Source organism: Cydia strobilella, chromosome Z (assembly GCF_947568885.1).
Source record: "Cydia strobilella chromosome Z, ilCydStro3.1, whole genome shotgun sequence".
NCBI lineage: Eukaryota > Metazoa > Arthropoda > Insecta > Lepidoptera > Tortricidae > Cydia > Cydia strobilella.
Window position 1 is genome coordinate 44,767,472 of NC_086068.1, and position 26,572 is coordinate 44,794,043.

Sequence of the window (26,572 nt, forward strand, 5' to 3'; positions counted from 1 at the left end):
AATTGTCCGTAAATAAGAACAAAAAAAACTATACTCATCCTTTTCTTTTGGGTGCTAGTACTAGTGTAAGACAAAGACAGTATGATTCTCTTTGTCTACGTTTGAAATGAGACAGCCCTTTGACAAACTATAAACAGAATGGTATAGTTGGTCAAACCAATTTGACTGTCAGTGACAACCAGGAAAATTATACTCATCCCTTTCTTTTGGGTGCTAGTACTAGTGTAAGACAAAGATAGTATGATTCTCTATGTCTATGTTTGAAATGAGACAGTCCTTTGACAAACTTATACTTTCCCTCCAGGCTATGTGCGTGAATCGCGGCGCGACTTCGCGGAGAGAACATATCGCGACGTTGACGTATGATTCCACACTCGCAAACTTCACGGCGATTTCGCAGTTTGGTTCGCGCCAAGATGGAGGAAAAGCATCAGCTGATCGAGTTTAACTGCTAGTTATCTATGGCATCATACGTGATTTAGCTATTTTTCCATTTTGTTTTGTTGTAAAACCGTAAAATATAGCCACTTTATATAATATTATTATTATTTATCTTGCCACATATGAGTCAAAATAGTGTGTAATGTGGAGTCTTGTCAGTTCGCGTTTCGCGCCTCCTTTGACGCGGGCTAATAAACCGACAAAAAACGGGGAACTAGGTGCGAAGGCGTGAACAATCTGCGAAATCGATGCCACACTTACTTTCGCGCCGTGATTCGCGCATGTGTGGAGGGCCCTATGTACTTTCCGAACCACAACCTAGGTGCGTTCGATACGTCTATTAGTACCTTTACAAATTTGATGGGATGACATTGACACCCTTTTGACATGACTACTACTTACTTGATTGATTGGCTTTTGGCTTTGTCTGTTGTTGGTTACAGGACAGGATAGGACAACATATACTATTATACTATACTCTTTGGGATAGGAGAACTGAAGCAATCTGGACAGCAGATATTTGTATTGTATTGCTAGTGATATTATTCCACGGATTGCATGAATACTCGTAATTATTTTCAACATTTACCGTACTACATTTAATAGTTCTACTTGTATGAAATGAATATTTATTTCCAATATTTAATATTTCCTTTCATCAGATGTATGAACGGACTCGGGAAACTTTCTACATTTTCTAATTGTTAGGTCTTGCTCGAGGATCGAGGAAAACAAAGTGAAGAAGTCGCTAGTCGCTATGTGATTAGCAAGTCAAAGTTGCTTGCATTTTGAAAAAGAATAAAAGTAAATATTGAAGATGGGAGACTCAGACATTACTTATGGGTCGACTATGTCGGCAGAGTCTATGAAGGTGATTGCTGAAAGTGTAGGTATCGCGACCCTCGGCGACGACGCTGCTAAAGATCTCAGTGACGACGTATCATATCGACTCAAAGTGATCGTGCAGGATGCTATGAAGTTTATGCATCACTCCAAAAGACAAAAACTATCAATTACTGATATTGATCATGCGCTAAAGGCTAAAAATTTTGAGGTATGTTCATTGCATTGGTATCCAAAATGTTTAATTAAGGTTAATCTAATTCTCCTCCATCTGACAGATGGAGGAGGCTTATACCCTTGGGGACCACTAATGTGGGACAAAGCTAAATAATAATAATAATAATAATCTAATTCTAGCTCGTTATTTTTAGCGACATATATTTTTTGTTGTTCAACAATCTATTACTTGGTAGTTTATTAGTCTGAGTATCCAAAATATGTTTAATTAAGGTTAATCTACATTATATCTTTTGTTTTTCAACAATCTATTACTTGGTAGTTAATTAGTCTGAAGACAAGTTTATAATTAATGTTTATGTGTGTATTTGTGTGCCTTTGAAAAAAAAAGAAAAAAAAGGTAGTAATAAAATAAAACGGAACTTTATTAAACAAAATAACATTATTTGTATTTTGATGTATCCAACTTTAAGATGTATCGATAAGGCTTGTGATATAGGTAGTGTTTTTTTATGTTACAGCCTCAATACGGATTTGTTCAGCCAGATTCATTACCCTTCAGATTTGCATCTGGGGGTGGAAGGGAGTTGCATTTTATAGAAGAGAAAGAAATTGATTTAAATGAAATTTTGTCAGCACCTCCACCAAAGATTCCATTAGATGTTTCTCTGCGAGCTCATTGGTTGAGTGTGGAAGGGGTGCAGCCAACTGTACCTGAGAACCCACCCCCACTTTCCAAGGAATCCCAAAAACTGGAATCAGTTGACCCCATCAGCAAGCTCAGTAAACCTGCCAACAAGGATTCAGCAGGTAGAGTAAAATAATTGCTAGGAGTGTTTTTTAAAATAACTTTCTACCTTTTTAAAAAACTATTCTGAGAATTGTAGTTACAGTACCGGCCAATAATATATCACCTTTGAGTGTTTTTGTATGAGCTTGTATAGAGTAAACAATATAGGTTAGTTTGTAGACTGCATATTTTACTAGTCATTTTATACAAATAAATGATGAATATTGCAATGAAATACTATGAATTACAATAGGATACTCAGCATATTACTAACAAACCTTTAGTAAAAAAATGAAGACAAAGAAGTGTCAATTCTATATAGGTACTATTCCCATTACTAACAAACTTCTTTATTTACGCTTATCAACATATTGTAACAAAAAGTCCGAAAAACTTATCAACGATCAAGGATCGAATAATATTTCACTGTCATAAATTAAAGTTAACATGTCTCGTTTTCATTTCTTTTTCATTTTCTTTTCAAGTACCTAAATATCATAGGTAAAGTTCCTATATAATACCTTATTTTATAATGTGTTTAAAGTGCATAAGTTTTTGCTCGTTTTCAATTTTTGCTTGTAGATCGAAAACCGTGTGTCCGACAGAAAATTTGTTCTAATCATATATATATACCTTAATAGGAATTCGTAGTGTAAGTTGTTAAAAACTGGCTGCCATTTTGAATTTCTTTATTTTTGGTAAAATCGTGATGAAAAATAAAAAATCCAAAAAAAACCTTTTTACCAGAGTCTGATCCACCAAACCTTGCTGGTCTCTTCTTCTTCCTTTTAATCATGTTAACTTCTGCTGGGGTGTAGGGCTCAAATCATATTCTTCCACTGACTCCGGTTCTGGGCAGTTTTGGTAACCTCCTCCGACTCCGTACCCAATACACCCAGCTCTTGCTCCACAGAACGGCGCCAAGTAAATTTAGGGCGACCATGTTTACGATGGCCGGGGATATTCCAGGTCAGGGCCACTTTGGATAGGTGTCTATCAGGTTTCCTGAGGATATGCCTAATCCAATGTCATTTCCGCTTCTGGATCACCTTGTGTACGGGTGCTTGTCCGGTTATTCTCCATAAGTGAGCATTTGTGATCCAGTTAGGTCAAAAGATATGAAGGATTTCCCTTAAGCATATGTTCAAAAACACTGGAGTTTTGTCATGCACATATCCTGGGATTGCAATAACTCGGATTACACGCATTTAGGACCAAATGAAAGTATTAAAATGATTTCCACTTTTCCAGCTCGCTGGGAATTAATTCCTCAAAACGCTATTTTTGGATCTAATTTGATTGGCGTATTTGTGCACATTATTATTATTTATTATTATTTAAGCTTTCTTTCTCGCACATCCATTATAAAATTGACTTTTCTTTTGTTTGTTATGTTTTTACGATGTGTGATCCCTTGAGGGTAAAAGCCTCCTCCATCTTTTTCCATTTCTCTTTGTCTGTAGCATTATTCTCCCAAGTATTTCCTGCAATTGCTATGATGTCATCAACCCATCTTTTTCTTTGTTTCCCTGAGCTACGTTTGCCCAGTGAGCCTTTCCATTTGGTTGTTTGTATGGTCCATCTCTTGTCCTTGTATCTAGCCAAATGTCCAGCCCATCTCCATTTTTGTCTTAAACTAAACTTTAGTGCGTCTATCAGTTTTGTTTTCACCCGGATATCTATGTTTTTTACTTTGTTTATTCTTCTTAGTTTCAATAGGCTTCTTTCCATTGCATGTTGGCATGATAAAAAAAATTCTTTAACTTTCACGGTGAAGACCCATGTCTGGCATCCGTAGGTTAAACTGGGGAGGATGCAGGAATCCATAACTACTTTCTTTATTTTTAAACTATAGTTTCCTTTTAGGATTTCTTTATGTGACCAGTATTTTCTCCAAGCTATATTTATCCTCCTTTCCACCTCGTTTATGTTGCTATTGGGGTCAAAGGAAATCATTTTTCCTAGGTATACATAGTTGTCCACATATTCTATTGGTTTTCCTTCTACAGTTATACTTCTTTTGTGGCTGTTAGTCATAACTTTGGTTTTAGACGCGTTCATGTGTAGGCCCACTTTTTGGCTCTCTGAATTTAGACTCTTTAACATTATTTCCAGACCTTTGGCAGTGTCACTGTATAAAACTATATCGTCCGCAAACCTCAAATGTTCGTTTTTTATTTGTTATCCATATGCCTTCCTTTTCCCATTGAAGTTTTTGAATGATTTCTTCCATCACCGCTATAAAAAGTTTTGGAGAGAGGGGGTCTCCTTGTCTCACACCTTTTCCGATTTTGAATTCCTCTCCTAGCCTTTCCAGTCTTACCCTGCTGACGCTGTTGGAGTAGATGTTCTTGAGAATGTTGATGTCTTTTTCATTAATTTTATTCCTATTTAATGTGTTCCATATGGATGCGTGTATTAAGCTGTCAAATGCTTTTGAGTAGTCCACAAACGCCACATACAGTGGTCTTCGGAATTCTTTGAATTTTTCTACAACTTGTTCGATGGTATGTATGTGGTCGATTGTTGAGTATTGTGGCCGGAAGCCGGCTTGTTCCATCGGCCGGTTTTTGTCAGTTTCTGGTGCTATTCTGCTTAGTAATATTGATGAGAAGAGCTTGTAGACTGAGGAAAGTAGGCTGATTGGCCTGTAATTGCTGATGTCAAGCGGGTCTCCTTTTTTGTAAAGCAATATGATGTTGGATTGGCACCATTGTGTCGGAACTAATTCCTCTACCAATACTCTGTTGAAAATGTTGACAAGGTGTTCACCTAATATAGGCGCACCAATTTTTAAGGCATCATTTGTAAGTTGGTCCGGGCCTGCGGGGCCTGGGCTCTTGTCAGGTTTTAATCTTTTGATATGTTCCATTACTTCCTTTGAGTCTATTGAGTTTACTGTTGATGTTCGTGCCATTACTTGTAGAGCAGGGTTATTTTGTTCATACTGTATTGTATCTGTAAGCTGTTTATATTTATTTGTGCACATATGAAGTTACTAACATGAAGTTAACCGGATATGTGGATGACAAATTTGGCTTTACATTTGACTGTACATATTCTACAATACCGTCCACATTAAGAGAAAGTTGTAAATGGTTAATCATTAATGTTTCGCCTTAGTTTAGGTAATCAATAGGATTTACACATTGTTTGTCAGGTAAACCAATATGCGGGAAGGCAGCACGGTTGAAGGCGTCCGAGTCGGTGCACGTGAAGCAGCTGGCCACGCACGAGCTGAGCGTCGAGCAGCAGCTCTACTACAAGGAGATAACCGAGGCCTGCGTCGGCAGCGACGAGGGGCGCCGCGCGGTATCTACCACCCACATACAATCATATCACACAAAAAAACAAACAAATTTATAAGTACTTTATAAATAGTAATAAGTAACTTTCATGTGTACAATATTTCTTAAAATAACAAGACTGTTAGTTATGAAGGAGCGGGGCATCTTGATACAGGTTCATTCACCTAAAAGGAAGTCCCCTTCAACTGATGGCAATTTGTAGACTAAGCTTAATAAGGAAATAAACATTTTTTTTATTTTCACATCATTTTCAGTATATAGCGATATTTTGTTTATAATATCTAGATGCGCTGGTGGCCTGGCGGTAAGAGCGTGCGATTTTAAATCCGATGGTCGCGGGTTCAAACCCCGGCTCGTACCGATGAGTTTTTCGGAACTTATGTACGATATAGGTATCATTTGATATTTATTAGTCGCTTTTCGGTGAAAGAAATCATCGTGAGGAAACCGGACTAGTCCCAAAGGCCTAGTTTCCCCTCTGGGTTGGAAGGTCAGATGGCAGTCACTTTTGTAAAAACTAGTGTATACGCCAATTATTGGGATTAGGTGCCAAGCGGACCCCAGGCTCCCATGAGCCGTGGCGAAAAGCCGGGATAAACGTGAGCAAGATAATGAAGATGATAGTGTTTATAATATGTTCCATTGAAAATACAGACTTTATCTGTAAGCTTCTTAGCCTCAGAAGATATTATCTTTTTTTTGTTATTTATATTAATGTAGGTAGGTAGTTAGTATTATTTGGTTTTGTGCAGGAAGCATTGCAGTCTCTGGCGTGCGACCCAGGGCTGCACGAAATGTTGCCGCGGATGTGTACTTTCATTTCTGAAGGTGTCAAAGTCAATGTTGTGCAAAACAACTTAGCATTGCTGATATACTTGATGCGGATGGTCAAAGCGTTGCTGGATAATCAATCACTTTATCTGGAGAAATATGTAAGTAATTAAATACATACTAAGTAATTAAATAAAATACTAACCCGTCTCAATATAATTATGTGAGTAATAAACTGTTAATGTGTGTATTACAGCTTCATGAACTAATTCCGTCGGTATCAACCTGCATAGTTTCTCGGCAACTTTGCCTAAGGCCTGAAATGGACAATCATTGGGCTTTGAGGGATTTTGCTGCACGCCTTATGTCTCAAATTTGCAAGACTTTCAATACCTCTACGAATAATTTACAAACAAGAGTCACACGGTAAGTACCATGCCGCGAGCATACGATATATTTACATTATTTACATAAAGGAAAACTCACAAAATGAATTATCAATTTATTTCCAACAGATTATTCGCAAAGGCTCTTCAATGTCCTTCTCAAACGGACAATGAACCTGGTGCTGGGCCATCAATGGCTAACATGAAGGAATCAGAAAAGACACCACTCGCTTCACTCTATGGAGCAATACAGGGGTTAGCAGAACTGGGTCCAGAAGTTGTGAAGGTAATATTTCATCATTACTATGGGATTCGTTTACCTACTGTTAGAAATGTAGCAGCTCAGTTGTTAAATTAAATGTTATAAAGCGTGCCAATCGCTTTTAACCGATTTCCACCATCGCTAGAAACTAGACGATCTTCTCAAAAAAGCACCTTAAAAGTATTATACTCATATGTTCGTAGTATTTTAGAGTTCGGTTGCGTCGTTTGGACCCCTCAATATACCGTTCACAAAAAAAGAATTGAAAAAATTCAAAATAAATTATTAAGTCGCTCAAAGTCCGCCACGGTCTGAATATGTCAGACAAACGACGCGTATTCATAGATCATCTAATCTAATTTCGCCAGAAATACTTTCTTTAGACGAGCCTGTGACGATTACAATGTCAACTTTATAAACCTAGATATTATCTCATTGTCTTTCGGTAAATATACGAGTAGTAGTGCCCCGCAGAGCTTAATTTGTCTTATATTTAGTTAATAAAACTTTTAGTTGTATATTTGCTTATTTGTATGCGGGATTAGTAGAGGCTGGACTGCAGAGCCTTGAACACCGTAGAAAGGTAGCTTGTTTATCGGTGTTCTTCAGGATACATTTCGGGGAGTGTGCGATGGGATTACATAATTTAATCCCCCCATCTCCATTCTGCCACCGTGCGACTAGACGCGGACTTGCGTTTCACCCTTACGTCGTTACTCTGCCACTGATTCGTACTAAGCGCTATGCATCCAGCTTTATCATGCGAACGGCTAAGGAGTGGAATTCACTTCCTGCAAATATATTCCCAGTCCACTATAACTTGGATCTTTTTAAATCAAGAGTGAATAGACATCTTTTAGGTAAGCATGATCCATCCTAGACTGCATCGGCACTTACCATCAGGTGAGATTGCGGTCAAATGCTTGCCTTTTTTTAATAAAAAAAAATAAACCAGACATTGAGAGGGAGCGCAGGGCGCTGACTGTCCGGGGTAACACGGTGGCTAGCAGGTTTGCACGATGTTCAAGGGACGTTAAAATAACCCTATTTAAGGCATATTGCCTTTTCTTGTACACGTGCAGCATGTGGGTCAACTACCTAGTCGGCTCATAAGTTCTGTCACTGGCCTTTAAAATTTAAATTTGGAACTCCTAAAACAAAAACCGTTCTGCATTTGAATTTCGAATCTTTATTAAATATTTTTGAGTAGGATAATTTTGCAATTTTCTGTTTTCTTCAACATGGAGTGGACGCTTAAAGATAGCCGTACCGCAATAATTGCACTATATCGTTGTGGTCACTCGCCGACTAAAATTTTTAAGCTACTTGAAAATTTAAAATTCTCTCTAAGATTTGTGTATCGTACCATAGAAAGATACAGTGAGGTCTCTAGTTTAAATGACAAGAAAAGAAGCGGTCGTCCGCGTACAGCTAGGACTCCAGCGGTTGTACAAGCAATTAGGGCACGCATTGCCAGAAATCCCGCTAGGAAACAAAAAGTTATGGCCCTCCAGATGGGTTTGAGCAAAAACACGGTGAAAAGAGTGCTTAATCAAGACCTGAGACTTCGTGCTTATAAACGAAAAACTGGCCATCTTCTCAATGGTCGGCTTAAAGCTTTAAGGCTTAAAAGATCTAAAGCTTTATTGAAGAAGTACGCTAAAAATAAGCACCGTTGTATACTGTTTTCGGACGAGAAAATTTTTGACATAGAAGAAAACTGTAATAAACAAAATGATAGAGTGTACGCTCGCAATAGTAAAGAAGCGTCTAATAGCATTCCCCGTATTCAAAGAGGTCATCACCCTTCATCTGTGATGGTTTGGCTGGGAGTTTCTTATGCGGGCGTCACTAGTATGCATTTTTGTGAGAAAGGAGTAAAAACTAGTGTCAAAGTTTACCAAGACACGGTGTTGACTAATATTGTGAAACCACTATCCCATACGATGTTTCTAAACCAGCATTGGGTTTTCCAGCAGGACTCTGCTCCAGCCCATAAGGCAAAGTCTACACAAGCCTGGCTCGCCTCCAATAAAATCGACTTTATACGGCATGAAGATTGGCCCTCCTCTAGCCCAGATCTTAATCCTTTAGACTATAAAATATGGCAGTATTTAGAGGAAAAGGTGTGCTCAAAACCTCATGCAAATCTAGACTCGCTGAAAAAATCTCTTGCTACGGCAGTGGCCAATATCGACATGAAAGTGGTGCGTGAATCCATTGACGACTGGCCACGAAGACTTCAAGCCTGTGTAGATAATTATGGCGGTCATTTTGAATAAATGTTATACATTTAGATTCTCTAGTTTATAAGCTTTCAAACGCTGTACAAATTATACGGAATAAACTTAAACTTTTGATTTTATTTGATACTATATATATGACAGAACTTATGAGCCGACTAGGTATACTCAGAAGGCAATCAGCGCCTTGCGCGTTCAGCATAATAACATACTGAGGATGCTGTTGGGTCTTCCCAGGTACTGTAGCGCCTCTGGGATGATTGCGGTTTCACAAATAGATGGCTTCCAAGCCATAATCCGGAAACAAACCGCTTCCATTATGCGCCGAGTATGTGGGAGCTCCAACAGCATCCTGAGTCTGGTGGCAAACAGGCTAGATTGTCCGATAGCTAGACGCTGGCATAGTCTGCATGTTCCTATATTTTTAATCTAATCTTTAATTAAAATTAATTTAGGTTTGACATTTTAATTTATTTTTGACTGCGCATAATCAAATCTTATAATTACTATTAATTTTTATTTTAGTATTATTTTTAATCTGAATTTAATCAATGTTATTATTATGATCAATCAATTAAATTGTAATGTCTAGATTGATTTATTATTAAACTTTATCATAATTTTCATTTAATTCTTATTATAATTGTTATATGTATAATTATGAATCAATGTTGTCTGCAATAAATGATAAATCATAATAATTAATTTCCTCATAGCAGTGTAAACTGTTTAGTGTCAATGTCTTACCTATATTCCTAACGCCTTAATGCTGACGCTTCATACTTACTGTTTTACTTGTGTAATTGTTAGTTTTGTTTATTATCCTATTTATCGCAGTGCCTAATAGGCCTTGTTTCGACTTGTTATGAATATTAATATTATACATTTAATGGAACTATAGCTCTAATTGTATAGGTATATTTATAAGTTAAAATACATTTGTATGCGACTGTTTGTTTCCTAAATAGGTAACTGCATGCATTCCAAATAGTTAGACGTTTTGAAGATTAGTTTGAAGACGAGTGACATTTCCCGAAAGTACAATGTGGTGAGGTTTAAATTCTATTGGCATATATGAAAAGGGTTATAATGAACAGTGACCGAGAAGGTATATAAATATTGGAAAGACTCGTAATAACAGTGGCATATATATTATGTGCTATGCTCGGGGTTTCTCTGCGTGATAGAGTCAGAAATGATGATATCCGCAGTAGAACTAGGGTCACTGACATAGCTCGCAGAATTGCAAACCTTAAGTGGCAGTGGGCGGGGCACATTGCTCGCAGAACTGATGGCCGGTGGGGCCGGAAGGTTCTGGAGTGGCGTCCTCGTACCGGAAGACGAACTGCCGGTAGGCCTCCAACAAGATGGAGCGATGACCTGGTGAAGGTCGCGGGAATTCGGTGGTTGCGAGCGGCACAGGATCGGTCGGAGTGGCGAGCCTTGGGGGAGGCCTATGTCCAGCAGTGGACGTCTATCGGCTGACATGATGATGATGATGATGATATATTGTGTGTTGTGCAGGTGTTGATCTTACCGCGCGTGCGGTGGCTGGGCGAGCGCGTGGAGGGCGCGCTGACGGGCACGGGCGGCGCCGACCGCCTGGCCGCCGGCAACCTCAAGCACCAGCTGCTCAAGGTGCTGGCGCCCGTACTGCGCCAGCTGCGCCAGCCGCCTGATCAGCCTGACGACTACAAGTAACCGCCATGCCGTTCATGCCTCATCCTTACCTACGCCTCGGCTTATAACTTTAATAACCCAAATACTTACCTTTTAGCCTCAGAAGTACGTGGTCGTGGTTACATACCATATACTGTATCCCTCTCTATAGTAACCTTCAGATGAAGTGTTCAGAATTTACAGAAGCATTAAAATTAACTTGCAGGCGTTGACACTCAGAAGCAACTTTCATTACGTAAAATGTGCAGCATATGACAATGACTGTTCATGACGTCCCAATGAAAATTAGCGCGAGAACTTAATCCCAATAGGGTATTTGACTACTAAGGTCTGTTTTTTTTTATTCCGTAGACTAAAATGACGTTTCATGTGTAAGACATGAAATGTCATTTTAGTCTACGGAATAAAAAAGCAGAATTATAGTCAAATCAGTTTCTTTTTCGAACTGTCAAAATGATTTTGCTACTATGGACTATGGAATTTAATATGAAACACTACCATGTGACGTCACAATCAAATTACCTACTCTTTATAGTTTTATACGGGTTTTAAAATAGAAATTGTGTCTAAAAATAACTGCTGTCTACGTTTCTCTATTAATCTTCTGGTGCTTTACTTCATGCATGGTGTAAAATAATTTATTTTAAATACAGTCAAATACCCTATTTCCCAGCTTCTGTAGTAGGTAATGTTCTATTGAATTTATTGAAGTGGGCATTTGCAATAGCTTACAGAAAAAAAACGATCAAAGTGCGACTCGGGTATATTGTTTGTTGACTTGATGTATTATATATGATATTTGATGTAAAGATTAGTGTGGTTTGCAGGCGCGACTACGGTTACCTGGGCCCGAGCCTGCAGCAGATGGTGAGCAAGCTGCGCGCGTCCCCGGCGAGCGGCGCGGCGGGCGGCGCCGTGGCCGTGGTCACGTGCACGCCGCCGCTGCTGCCGCCCGCGCCGCCCGCGCCGCCCGCGCCGTCCGCGCCGCCCGCGCCGCCCACGCCGCATCTGCCGCACTCCGGGCTCGCCTCCAAGACCGTTGGTAAACAAACTAACACTTACCTACTACTTTACCAACATTGTGGTAGAAACTAAACTGCTATGAAACAACCGGACCTCGTCGAGTTTAGGGAAAGGCACGGCAGCAATAGTTTATATCGCACCTAAATGAAATTATTGCCAGAGGTTATAACTTATATCTTAGTAAACACTTAAACCCACTGTGACGCCCACTGCGGTGTACGGTGTACAGAATCATTTATTCTACAGCTACCATATAGGCAGTTAGGGACCAATCCCCCAGTGCACACTAGCATCTCTGGGTAGCCTGAGGTGAGCGGCTTTCGGAACTGTATCAAATTTTTCTTGCACCGTTGTTACTTTTTTTTTATACCACGTCGGTGGCAATCAAGCATACGGCCCGCCTGATGGTAAGCAGTTACCGTAGCCTATGGACGCCTGCAACACCAGAGATAAATTACACGCGCGTTGCCGACCCTTTAAAAACCTGTACACTCCTTTTTTGAAGAACCTCATACTGTAGCCCCTCGGGAAAACTTCGGCAGGGAGTTCATTCCACAGCCGAAGCGTCCGCGGGAGGAAATTCCTCTTAAACCGCACAGTACGCGACCATTTAGGTGTTACTCGTAGTTGTTTAGGTACAAGTGATTCTATTTTTAGCCTGTCCGTCCGTAGATAGCCTGTGCACCCGAAACGTGATGATGAGCGCCGGGCCCGGGCCGCAGTCGCCGTCGCCGGCCACTCCGCCGCCCCAGAAGTTCGTCATTGTTTCCCAGCCGAAACCGCCACAGGTTAGTGTCAGCGCGACATCACACGCCCCCAACTCTAAGCCAACTCTAGTAAGTTCATCGTACCCAACCTGGGGCCAATCATTTCGCAGATCTGAACACATCTTAGGTAAGCTTTTATATAGTATATGTTGTTTGCACGTAACTCATTTGGAATGTTGTTTCTACTAATATAATAACAGAATAGAATAGAGGTGGCTTGGTGTCAACACACTTGTTCCCAGAGCGATGACGCCTCCAATGAAAAGTTGTACGTTTCAACAACATATGCATCATCGGAATCATTCCGATCTTTGTAGCGCTCATGCCTGTAAAAAAGCGTTAACGCATTTAGTCTGTTTTTGGGGCATTTTGAAATATCTGCTATTCTGGTATCTATTGCCAATTTGGTACGGCAGCATAAGCATAATTTGCATGCCTGCATGTCAATATATGGTGCCGTTAAATTGAATAACTGGTGATAGTTTAGAAAGTTTACCTGTAAATAAAATTCTGTAATTCTTCTAGACTTGTAGTAGGCTTATGTCCTATTGAATGTCTATCAATAAGTTTAATTTTTATATTTAAATTAGAGCATATACAAACATGCGGTATGTACAACGATATTGTTCTTAATGATAGAGTTAGTACTACTAAGTATTAGTAAATATAATTACCGTTTACTTAATGAATACTTATAAACAAATACCTACACGGAACTTAGGGTCCCCAATCAAATCAAATATTGTAGGCATTTATGGAATCTAAACGAACATTTCCAATAAAAATGTATGTATATACTCTAATATAAAGTAAGATTAGTCCGCATTTTGTTTTGCATGTCCAACGTAGATAGAGTTAGAGCACAACCAAAGTATTGTTTTGTTTTGTTTTGTTTGATCGCTAGAGTCAGCCGCCGAGTAGCGCAGGGCACGTGGTAGTGCACACGCACAGCTCGCAGCCCTCGCGGCCCCAAAACGTACAGGTATGCGCACGCGCACGATTGCACCTGCTGCTGCTGGCCGCCCGCCCCGCCCCGCCTACTCTCATACATACATTACCATCTTCATCCTTACTATATTCAATTATTTTGTTATTAATGCGCCATCAAAAGTTTTTGCCATGTTTTGAAGACATTTCTTAGGTTCTATACCTAAGTTACAAGTAATATATCATCAAATCATCATTAGAATTTTTTTTATATCCAATTAATTAATATCCATTCTTGAAATCAAATCATTGCTAATACATACATACCATCGGGTTTCTTATTAATAAGCCCTTGGTTTTATGTCGCAAACCAAGCGAATAAAGGTAAATAATGATAGCTCGTAGCGTGCAAATAATTAGACTTAAAAATACAATACCCATTCATTGGTAACGTTTTTCTCACGCCACAACATAATGCTAACTACTTTGTAAGTGTTAGATAGTTACCTATCACCTTGCCTACCAGAATATGATATTTGCCCGATACCTCTTGTGATATATGTATAAGATATGTAAATGCAACGCAAACCGTGATATGCAATTACATATCACCATAGAGTAACTTATACTAGAGCGGTACTGTTATATTAAATTTTGTAACCCCAGTAAATTCACTGCCATCTGTCGACACACTTTAAAACTAAAAATGAAGATTTATAAAAATACGATAAAATGTATTTAAATATAGATAAATGATTTTTTTATTTGCATTAATTATTTTTATGATTTTGACCCATGTTCTGTCACTGATATGCGTTAAAATTGGTTAATAACAAACGAAACCGTTAACGCCATCTATACGACAGTTGGCTAAAACTAGTATCGCCCTCTGAACGAGAATCAAATTTTCTTGATTTTCGAGGCACGTTTTTTCCTTAGACTGTATCCATCTATTACGGAGTTATATCTATCTTTGATATCACATAAAAACATTTGTTGTAAGGAGTTACAAAACCAATTGTAGAAAATAATAATAATCGTATTTAAAGATTGCTATAAAAAATCGAACCCGGTGAAATAAGTCATGAAATTGAGTTATTTTTTTGCAGAAGTTATTAGTGGTAATTGAAGGTAACAGTTAACCCTGTATTATGGTCACAGAGATGCTGTATTTCGGAGTTTTACTTGTTTAAAGGGATCTCACCATAATAACCCATTTGTAACCAATTGTGGAGTGATGTGATGTACGAAACTGGAAGAAATAAATGAATATGTATTTTGGTACTTACTACATTTGCGTGCATTTGTCGCGGTCGAACCAAGATCTTATAACTCTTGTTCTTCTAGGGATGTAAAAATAATGTATTTATTGTGAGTAGAAGACATTTTGAAAAGCAAAGTTGGTCATTAAATATTAAATTAAATGAATATATAAATATATATTTCATTAGGAGAAAAAAAAGGAACAGTGATACATAATAAACTATAAAATCTACTTAACTATTACAAAAATCTTAAACGCCCCGCGCCCCTCTAGATGCAAAGGAGCCCATCACGTATTTGTCATTAAGTGAATATAATGGAGATTCTTAAAAACAAGTGAACCGCTCTGATCTTCTGATGAATGATGGCGACCAGGTTACATTTTTAATCGCATTTCAAGAAGTCTGACTATTTTTCCTCTCTCTCTCTCTCTCTCTCTCTCTCTCTCCCTCTCAAATTCCATTTTAATTATAAGCTTTCATTAAGCATCATAAATGCATGTTTTGCTGTTAAACTGAAAGGCCGGATCACACTGGATGCATATGGTAATGCAGCTCGGCTCCGGTTCCCTAAATACTTCGCGTGCTCTCCAGTTGTAGATAGGTATGGAATTATCATTAGATGTCACATCGCTTGCTTTTGGTGCCCGTAACGTAATAGATAGAGTACGCAACACAAGCTATATGACATCTAATATATAGGTACATTATTTCACTACTAGCTTTTGCCCGCAACTTCGTCTGCGTGGAGTTAGTACTTTGGGTAGCTTATTTTTTATCCAATCTGCTTTTTATAATGTGAATAAAGTGTAATAGCAATCATGCAATTTGAGCATATGCTTAATTGTTTATGTACACAAATTACCAGGCACTTAATTAATTATTTCAATTCCACCCCGCTTTTGACCCTTAAGGGATATACGATTTTCGGGATAAAAACTACCCTATGTCCTTCCCCGGGACTCAAACTATCTATATACCAAATTTCAAGTAAATTGGTTTAGCGGTTTAAGCGTGAAGAGGTAACAGACAGACAGACACTTTCGCATTTTAAATATCAAGTACTAGCTTTTGCCCGCGACTTCGTCTGCTTGGACTTAGTAACCGCAGCTAGAGTAAGAATAGCGCCTGAATAAAGTGTAATAGCAATCATGTAATTTGAGCATATGCTTAATTGCTTATGTACACAAATTATCAGGCACTTCATTAATTATTTTAATTCCACCCCGCTGTTGACCCTTTAGGGATGATTTTCGGGATAAAAACTATCATATGTCCTTCTCCGGGACTCAAACTATCTCTATGCCAGATTTCAACTAAGTCGGTTCAGCGGTTTACTCTTCAAGAGGTAACACACAGACAGACAGACAGACTTTCGCATTTATAATATTAGTATGGATAGTATGGATTACCGGGATACTGGTGTGTCCACTCGAGCATATTTATCTATCTATATATATATATATATAAATAAATGCGCGTGTCCGGACTGACTGACTGACTAAATGGTTCATCAACGCAGAGCCGAAACTACGAAAGCTAGAAAGATGAAATATGTGCTCACCAGGTTACATTTATAATGTGTACAAGAGACAAAGCGATTTTGATAAATTCGAAAAAGGGGATGAAAGTTTGTATGGAGATCAAGTTTTATTTTAGGCTAGGAACTTGAAACTTCGTAAAAAGCCAACATGATCAAATACGAAAAAAGTAATTTCAGCGTTTTTGAAAATTCATCTCCTAGAGGGGTTAAAAAAGGGATGAAAGTTTGTATGGGGATCAAATTTTATTTTAAGCTAGGGACTTAACACTTAGTAAAAAGTCGTGTTGATTAAATACAAGAAAAGCAATTTCGGCGTTTCTGCAAATTCAACGCTTTTTTAAATCAAAGTAGGCCGCATATACCTGGGAGCGGTGATCCATGGCTCACAGTCACATAATCTACAAAGCAGATGTGATTAGTTTGATTGTTGAATCTATTGTTGACAACGGTCTCGAAGACCTTGCCAAAAACTGACAGCACCGCAATGGGTCGATAGTTATTCACATCGGAACCGACACTGTTCTTGGGTACAGGTGTTACTCTGGTGATTTTCCAGCAAGAAGGAATGCAGCGAAGGTTTCCTTCTAACTTTTGAACCATCGGTCCAAACATTCGATGAAAGTTAAAACAATCGTGACCAGTTAAGCCGTTTTTGAGTTATCGCTAAAAGTCTTCCCTTCTTATTTTATTTAAAAGCCTGGCCACCCTTATTTGTGACCGGATTTTCGCAGGCAAGGCAGATGAGTGCAATTATCGATATAAACTCACCGGTTTAAACACGGCAACCACATAATACTGACCGGAAAAAGATACACAACCATTTCATTCATTTCATTTCATTTGATTCATTTTGTACAAGTTGTACAAGTAGGTGATATTTGAAGTTTTTTTTTCCAAAAATAATTAAAAATAGCCTTGACCATATGCAACCCTATTTAATTATCCAGGAACATATTTTTTTAAATTAAATATAAGTTTCATCCGTCAGAAGTATCGGTAAAGGTCGACCATATATATTAAAGAGAATAAAGATCATTTATTTTTTCAGCTAAAGGTTACAGACATTCCAATATTATCTTAGGCTATTACGAGAACATAGGTAGTAGGAAAAAGAATTAGTTTTTTTTAATTTATCCCCTAACAAGGTTAAAAAGGGGCTGAAAGAGTGTATCGGAAAATGATAAATCCACGCGAACGAAGTCGTGGGCAACAGCTAGTATTTTTATAACAAGGAATGGGAGCCGTGCTGCATGATCGTGTTAGGATGTCTCGGCTAAGTTCAATTACAGAACTCAGATCACGCCATCTCACTAAAAAAACCGGCCAAGTGCGAGTCGGACTCGCGCACCGAGGGTTCCGTACTTTTTAGTTTTTGTTGTTATAGCGGCAACAGAAATACATCATCTGTGAAAATTTCAACTGTCTAGCTATCACGGTTCGTGAGATACAGCCTGGTGACAGACAGACAGACGGTCAGACGGACAGCGGAGTCTTAGTAATAGGGTCCCGCTTTTACCCTTTGGGTACGGAACCCTAAAAAGCAACTTCTTTGCTGGGTTGTAACCAAGTAACAGTGGATCGTTTAGGTATAGAAAACGTCAAACGAAACTGACATTAGAAATTATCACTGTTCGTTACATTTTTACTTTTCGATAGACGTTTGCCAATGTATGTATGATTGGCATCTTGGCTAGGCTTCCTGTAGTCACCGCCCAGTGCTGTACCTACTTTTATTTTATGACAATTCTCGTTAAGCCAAAGTATACAAAATAGTTACAGGCGATATTCATTTTTGAGCTCAAAATTTTGAGAGCTTGCTTGTATTCAATCGAACTCCATTTGAATGTATGTTATGAGTCGTCAATATATGGCATTATACTTAGTACTAAAGATATTCTTTGTTAATAATAAACAGATAATAGGTACTTAAGACAGAAATCCTGTCATCCGTCTTTCTTGCACGTTATTTTCGGAGTGCGCGTAACGTACCTATTTATCTTATTACAATATGATTGGCGGCTAAGCTAGCGATGATTGTGTTAAGTAGTGGTTAGCGTGTGTTGTGCATGTACTGTGGTTTCCGTAGTCGGTGGTGGTGACGAGCGGGCCGGCGGGCGCCGCCCCGCCGCCGCAGAAGCTGCTGGTGGTGGGCCTGCCGCCAACGCCCGTATCCATCGCGCCCCCGCCCGCGCACTCGCCCGCAGCCGCATCCTCGAGCCAGGTTAGCCAGGTCCGTATTTTCACTATCCAGTGTTCAAAATTCCAATCTTGACACGTTCAGAGAACCGAAAGATTTATCTCGCAAATCATCACATCTTCGCAATCGACCTAACAAGTCTTTTCTGTGGTGGCGATATCTTCGAAAATGTACACGAAAGGGATTTAATTCGATAAAGAATAAGAAAACAACATTTTTTTACATATAACCGTCTCCTTAAGCCTTTTGGTCAGAAGTCTGATGTGCAACCGGTGCGAGTACAAACGATATTTTTTTCTGGGTCAAGTTTTAGTATATTTGAGAACATAGTGTATGAACCAAAGAGAATTGAGTGTATAGAGGCTTATTGGTCATAGTAAATTCTTTAGTCAAAGTAAATTCACTGCCATCTTTTGACACAGGATTAAAACTAAAAATGAAAATGAATAAAACAAAGCAAAACACAAATATATTTTTTGGATAAACACTGATATGTGTTAAAATTGTTAAATATGAAAAGGTGTCGCCATCTACACGAGTATAGGCCAAAGGTATGGCGCCATCTTTTCAAGCATAGACTTTTCTTGATTTTCCGAGGCACGTTTTTTTCTTAGACTTTTTAATCTGCTTTCATTTGATAACCCACACGTGTATATGTGTATTTGCTTTGGGTGCAATATGCAGTATTCGCAACGAGGAGGGAGTCATTTTGAAGACGTCTTTCCGCTGAAGTACATAGATGGCCGGCGCCGCTGTCTCCCGGCAGTTTTGGAGACCCAATACCATGCCCAACAACATACTAAAAGTTGGTAGCGGTTTCCGAATTAGAACTATCTCTTCCACCGATTCCCATAAGGCATACGAGTAAGACTACAGATACCCCACAAACGCCAAACAAAATCACCGAGGGATTTCATTCAAAGAGTATCCGAGGAAAGATGGGCCATTTCAGGATGGTCCTATAAAAAAGAAAATCTGTACGCATTGTCCGGAAGAGTTAATAAACGGAATTATATTAGAAAATGTTACATACAAACAAACAACAAACAAACAAACACACATAGCTTCTACTACAGTTTTTGTGATTATAGGAACTTTCAGTATTACTTAAGGGTCTCCGGCAAGCTTGGTTCTCCATACAAACGTAGTTCCGCTCTCATTTTAAAACGAGTAGCTAGAGTGCTCTGAAACTTTGTACTTACAATAAGATAAGGTATATCTATGTTTGTAATTAGTTTATGTAGCTTCGTACCATAGTAAAAAAATACAGCGAATTTAAGTTTTTCATACAAAACTTGTTTTTGCTCTATTTCGTTTGTTTTATAAACTAGAGCTATATAAACTAATTTCAGACCTAGATATACCTCATGTCATTGTATGTGCAAATTTTCATATCAATCCGACACGTAGTTTTAAAATGAGAGCGGAACTACGTTTTGTACGGGAAGGTGCACTTCGGCCGAGCTTGCTTAAGGTGGTTCGATTTTCATACAAAATTCAATCTGCTTTAATTAAGGCACTACACACTATTACTACACAAATATTTGCTCATTTATCTACTTTCGAATATTCGTTTGCGCTAAATTAATAGAAAAACTTTGTTTCATACAGAAATCATACATAAAACAACGTATTTTTTTCATCAATTTTACGTATGTGTGTGTCACAAATGTCGTGTACAAATACGTTGCGTGCGGCGTTGCCACTCTATGACGTTGGCGACGTTGCCTGGCCGACCTGGCAGGATTTGCAGTGCCGTCGTGTTTAGTGCATTTTTATTTGACAGTGTTGACACTGACACATAGGGTCATGTTTATTGTGGACATCAATTTGTTTGTATAAATTGAAAATGATAGCAACGTCTAAATCAAGTTACAAAAATCATCGGTGTTCTGGTCCGCGAAAATCCAGAAAAATTCAGACTCAATTGAAGCGGAATTCATGATGGTGAAGTTTCGTAAGGTAGGTACAGTTTCATTCCTTCATTGTACATTGTAATTTTCTCGTGCCAATCTTTTTAGAAAATAATTCTCACTTCTTCCGTAATGGTAGATATAAGCAGTGAACAATACCTATATAATGTAATTATTACTGTTTTGGTTGCCGAATAGTCAATGTGTCACTAACTCTAGGTTTTTTTAGGTATTGTGCAAAATGAAGAGGCATTCTTGGAAATAAAATGTTTTCCTTCATTAGCCAGAAAAAATCAGGACATCCTCACTGCAATAAAGTAAAATAAAACATTTCCTGGGGATGAAAATTATGGAATTTTGTCTATTAGAATCCATATTGTTGCATCATCTTTCTTCCTATAACATTAGAGACTTTGTGCTATCATGATATTATTTTTCTTTCAGGTACAGGGACAACTACGGATAACAAATATGAATTTTTTTTATTTCATTTGTTGTGTGAATCCATCTACACCAACAAGACATCCACTGCTGGACATAGGCCTCCCCAGGGATCTCCACAACGACTGGTCTTGCAAGACCGGCCAAAATATCGAGAAATAAATAATATAAATAAACATGATAAATATCCCGTTTTCTATAATAGTTATAATTAGAAGGCCATGCAATGTTGTTACTCACTGTACCTACTTGAATCCAAAAAATAAAATAAAAAAAAGTTTTAATTTTATTTTACAATTACTACTTTATTATTAGTACATTACGATACAAGTGCGAAAAGTAGGAAATTGGCAACGAGTGGCGATAAATTGAAACACGACCGAAGGAAGTGTTTTAATCGACACGAGGTGCGAATTACCTTTTCGCACGTGTATTGTATAACGTTTTACAGTACATAATTGGCCCTTTACATTTTCGACATATGCACGTATTGTACTAATTACCGCACTAGGGCGGTAACGTATATTTAGCACCATATGTACTAAAAAGTATTTTACAGTACATATGGTGCAACTTTCTCGCCCTAGTGCGTAAAGAGCACTTTTCATGCATATGTCGAAAGTTTAAAGGGCCATATGTACTGTAAAACGTTGTACGATACACGTGCGAATAGGTAATTCGCAACTCGTGTCGATTTAAAACACTCTCTGCGGTCGTGTTTTAATCTGTCGCCACTCGTTTCGAATTTTCTCTTTTCCGCACTTGTATCGTAAATAACTATTTCAAACTGCAAGGGTACGATGATAGATCTCAATTCAATATAATTTTGCAACATTTGGCATTATTAGGTTATAAATTGTATGGAGATGAAATCTATCATCGTACCCTTCCAGTTTGAAAAATACTATAGAGGCTGGGCAGTAAGGGATTGCTTTACTTGTAGAACTATATTTAGCCCTTTAAAAAAAACTGATACCTAACACTTACAAACCTGGACTTCCTTGGGCTAGTGCTACTAAGAATCGTCAGTATTCTCCATCCTTTCTGAGTTGGAAGAACCCAAAAAGGTGAGATTTGTGAAAGTCAGGTTTTCAATATATGTGGCGTTTTCAACCAAACGGGTACCTACTTATTGTTGTCATATTTCCATAAAGCTTCAAAATGAAATCAACCTAATCGACAACCGACAATGTGGTACCTTTTAGTTCAAAACGTCACATATTTTTAAAAAACGTTATAAACTAATTTATTAATGATACTGAATATCTGGGAGAAAAAGAAAACATAAGTAAAAACTCAAAAATGCTCGTTTTCCCAGATATAAGACCTAGCTAGATCGAACCCCTTACAGCAAATTTCATCGAAATCGTTAGAGCCGTTTCCGATATCACTGAAATATATTTCGGTTATATCGGAATCGGACAAGAATTCGAAGAATAAAAGGTATAAGAAACATAAGATAACACAAAAGGACAAAAAAAGTACCCCTGTCGTACCAGTCTCGAACCTGAATCCTCTTGCATGTATTTCCACGAACATACCGTAACGCCATTGCAGCATACTTACACTGCATGAAATTGTCTACTACAAGCATCACGGAAACACTGTTTGCATGTGTGAGTAATAGTAGGAAATAGCATGACAGAAACACTCTGTCGACTTTAAAAGTGTTTTTTGCACTAATGAAGTATTCAATGTTTATTATAATAGTTCAATATTTATGTAAAGAGTGCGCTAAACATACTTTTAAGTATACAGATACCAACACTATTCCACAAAAAAATAAAACCTGAAAATTTGCGAAAGTGACGCCATCTAGCGGGGTTTAAGCTTTGGGTAACCTAGTCGAACCACCTTAAGAGTCCCCCTTAAGTAAATAGTTGAATTCCAAATGTGCCAGGAGATACTCTCTCAGGGTGGTATTCCATCTGTCCAATCAACATCTTGGTCCAATGTGTATTTGCGTCTCACATTTTGCTTAATGAGAAAGTGAGATGCAATGCACATTGGACAAAGAAATTGGACAGGTGGGATACCTTAAGGATTAGTATATGGCTGTCCCAAATGTCGCCATGCAGCGAAACATACAAATTACGAAGTTCTTATTAGTATCTGGCTGTCCCAAATGTCGCCATGCAGCGAAACATAAAAATTACGAAGTTCTTATTAGTATCTGGCTGTCCCAAATGTCGCCATGCAGCGAAACATACAAATTACGGAGTTCTTATTAGTATCTGGCTGTCACAAATTTCGCAATGCAACTAAACATACAAATTACGAAGTTCTTATTTGATATCCCACATGCTTTAATTACTTTTTATTATGTTTTTTTATTGTACGCTAATGTTTTTTGAGATATTGTTGTTTGGCCAATTACAAAAAGATGGCGCTTCCGGATCTGAATAGTACACCTATCCTATAAGCAGTTTCCAATGAAGCATAAAACTTGAATTTTGGTTAAATGTACGGTTGCTTGCGTATAGAATGATGATTGAACGCGTGGTGTTGTCTGTCGGGCAGGCGCCGGTGTCGGTGGTGACGAAGCCAGCGTTCGCGCGCGGCGGCAGCGCGCCGCAGCCGCCGCCGCCGCCCGAACTGGACGACCTGTCGCACCTCGCCTGACGGCCCTCCCGCGCCACCACGCAACCCAAGAAGAAATCCTCCTGACACGTCGCATCCAAATCTTCCTCTACCAGTCCTCTACCATCGAGAACAAAAAAAACCAATAGACTTTAATATTTTCTCAAAGATAATCATAATTATATGGGTTACTTTACTTTTGTACACTACACAGCCCATACACAGTTAAGGCGGTTCCCTGAGCCAGAAGGCGAAAAATCTCCTTATATGATCATGTTTTTCTAAGAGGCGTTGATATTCGTAGACGTGGAAAAAATATATGTAGTTCTTGGCTATATTATCTTTAACAACATAGCTTTCGATATATGAATTATGACACTTCGCTCGATACAATTAATTCCTAAAGTAACCTCTAACTCGGAATTTTAATCCTACTTTACTCGGTTATTTATTATGTGATGCTATAAACAAAAAAAGAAGAAAAAACAATCTTAACGTAAATAGTAATTTCATAGCTTTAGAATTTCGATATTGTAAGGTAACGTTTTTAAAATAAATAAAAACCGACTAAATTCGATCAAAATTGACACTTGGCGCGTATGTTCTTTCCCGTTCTTTCTTGCGAAATGTGACAAAGACAGCGGCAAACCGATGGAACGGCCTTAATATGCACAATGTATTCCAAATAAATCAGTGAAGTGACTGGATTTATCCGTTTTAAATCAAGGTAACGATGCTTTTGATGAATGAGTTTGACTTATGAGAGTTATGAGTATTTTTGTGACGATGACAGCGGTAGCGGTAGAAGTTAATAATAATAATCATGTTATAAGAAAAAAAATCGAAAGAGCAAATACAATCGACAGTAAAAAGAATCTACATTGTACTTTTTGTTAGAGTACGAGTACAATGATTTGTTGCTTGTTACGTTTCGTTTTTGAGTGGCGTTTTATGGGGGTTGACGGTCCTCTATTTACATCGGCGTCTGGCGACCGCGAATCAAAATCCATAATCTGTTAAATAGATCAACCAAGTTTTTGAATTATGTGTTATTCTGTCCATAACGCGGGAGGTAAAATAAAAGGTTTTATTTATAGTGTTAACTATCTCTTAAGGTAGTAAAACAAGTTATTTTATAAGCATAATAGCGTAACCTAAATATAAGGTAGGTATCGGCACAGAACCGTGCTACTACAGTTTACTTCTCCATATTTATAACTGTTAGTAAATTGAATAAACGACTATGTTTAAAACCGATATCGTTTTTCATTCGTATCTCTTGACATACCTTCAACGTGTTACACTAAATAAATAAATAAATAAATATAAATACGTTTATTACCAGACACAATTTAAAATGGTACAGCGATGGGAACAAAAAAACAGACAGAAACATTATGGTGTGGGTAACTTAAACTATTGATTTTTTAGTGTTTGGTAATAGGATACCAGTCTCAACATATACTAGGTCAGCTGGTGACGCCCAGCAGACGAGGGTAATGTGTTTTTCAGTTCATGCATGTATGTAGTTGGATCAAATTTTTTGTGTTATTATCCTGCATGTCCCGTTGTCCAAGAGACGATGGTGAAACAGTTTCTTAGAAGAAATGTTGTAAGTATTAACATTATATCTATCTTTGGTATTAAGTTTTACTTATATTCTTAGTAGATTGCCCATTATGAAAAGAGCTTATATAACTAACACTAAAATGCATGTTTGGTTAACCCATTATGACCCGAATTATTTTAGGGTCACGCTTTCACATGAAAGTGATGATTTTTGGATATATTGTTGTTAAGTATACAGGGCGTCCCAAACTTATGGGACATGAAGGGGAAGTACCTTAAATATCTTAGATAGTGAATTTTGCTCAAAGAAGACTTCATGTTATTTTTAAAAGTTAGTAATTCTGCATTCATAGATTTTCTAAAAATTACTTGCTTCGTCTGGGAATCGAACCGACTTAAATGTCAAAAAAAATCACCCTACTTTTATGATGCCCATCGAAAGAATAGCTAAAAAATAATAACTCTGCTTAAGTAACATAGTATTTTAAAAGAAAGGAACAACGTAAAATGATTAAGTCAAATTTCAAGAAAGTTATTTATTGCCGACGACGACGTTCGAAAAGTAGCGATATTATCATTCCAAAGATAGCATTGACTATTCTTAATAAGTACCCACTTCATAAAATACTAGCATAGTTTTCCTTATTATAAGTGCACGTGTAGACAAAATGATAAAACTTAGTATTTCAATACGTCCTCTGTAAGCTAGACAGAAGCCAAATTTAAAACAAAAATAATGTTTTTGTTCAATTTGAAAATGGAACAGTTTATGACAGCGTTTGTTTGAATGCATACTTTTTAAGATATTTTAAAAAGAAGTAATATTTTTAAATGTTGTTCTTAAATTTGAAAATGGAACAGTCTGTGCGAGCGTTTGTTTTTCGGATATTGATCTGTTTAGTCTTAATTCACTTACACAAGTGTTATTGTGTTAATTTATTGCGAACATGGCATATCAAGTAAGTGTTGATCTAATGGACCGATTAGATGGCCGGCCAGATCCCCGGACCTTACACCATTAGATTTCTTCTTTTGGGGATACGTGAAAGATATGCTATACAAAAAGCGATACGAGAACGTGGGCGAGTTGCAAACAGAATTGTGCCATATCACATTGAGTGTTCACCATAAAATGATAAGAAAATCAACAGGCAGCGGGCTTATTAAAAGATTGGCGATTTGCATAAGACAAGAGGGATCACATTTTGAGCATTTAATTAATTAATTTACAAAAAATACCTACTTAATTGACTACGGCAGTTTCATGTATGTTTTTAATTTGATTAAAATGATTAATTTTACGTTGTTCCTTTCTTTTAATATACTATGTTACTTAAGCAGAGTTATTATTTTTTAGCTATTCTTTCGATTGGCATCATAAAAGTGGGGTGATTTTTTTTGACATTTAAGTCGGTTCGATTCCCAGACGAAGCAAGTAATATTTGGAAA

General features: G+C 37.9%; 1 protein-coding gene across 5 annotated transcripts; it reads left to right on the top strand.

The window, feature by feature from the left end:
• The first annotated feature begins 872 nt into the window (after positions 1-872).
• On the top strand, positions 873-24,805 carry LOC134754844 (transcription initiation factor TFIID subunit 6-like). 5 transcript variants are annotated; one of them, XM_063691283.1, is made up of 13 exons: positions 873-1,009; positions 1,150-1,495; positions 1,983-2,271; positions 5,412-5,563; positions 6,312-6,491; positions 6,587-6,756; positions 6,846-7,002; positions 10,746-10,918; positions 11,729-11,943; positions 12,597-12,712; positions 13,596-13,673; positions 18,510-18,653; positions 23,495-24,805. In XM_063691283.1, the coding sequence occupies exons 2-13, from the start codon at positions 1,259-1,261 to the stop codon at positions 23,594-23,596; spliced, it is 2,013 nt and encodes a 670-aa protein (XP_063547353.1). In that variant the 5' UTR covers positions 873-1,009; positions 1,150-1,258; the 3' UTR covers positions 23,597-24,805. The 5 variants fall into 5 exon arrangements, with proteins under 5 accessions (XP_063547353.1, XP_063547355.1, XP_063547356.1 ...); XM_063691284.1 differs by having other exon boundaries at positions 897-1,009; positions 1,104-1,495; XM_063691285.1 differs by having other exon boundaries at positions 880-1,495; positions 18,510-18,644.
• The last annotated feature ends 1,767 nt before the right edge of the window (positions 24,806-26,572 follow it).

Excerpts from the sequence above, each read along its gene's own strand:
- LOC134754844 (XM_063691283.1), top strand. The coding sequence starts at position 1,259 with ATGGGAGACTCAGACATTACTTATGGGTCGACTATGTCGGCAGAGTCT. Across the intron at positions 2,272-5,411 it reads TGCCAACAAGGATTCAGCAG|GTAAACCAATATGCGGGAAG; the intron begins GTAGAGTAAAAT and ends ATTGTTTGTCAG. Across the intron at positions 6,757-6,845 it reads TTACAAACAAGAGTCACACG|ATTATTCGCAAAGGCTCTTC; the intron begins GTAAGTACCATG and ends TATTTCCAACAG.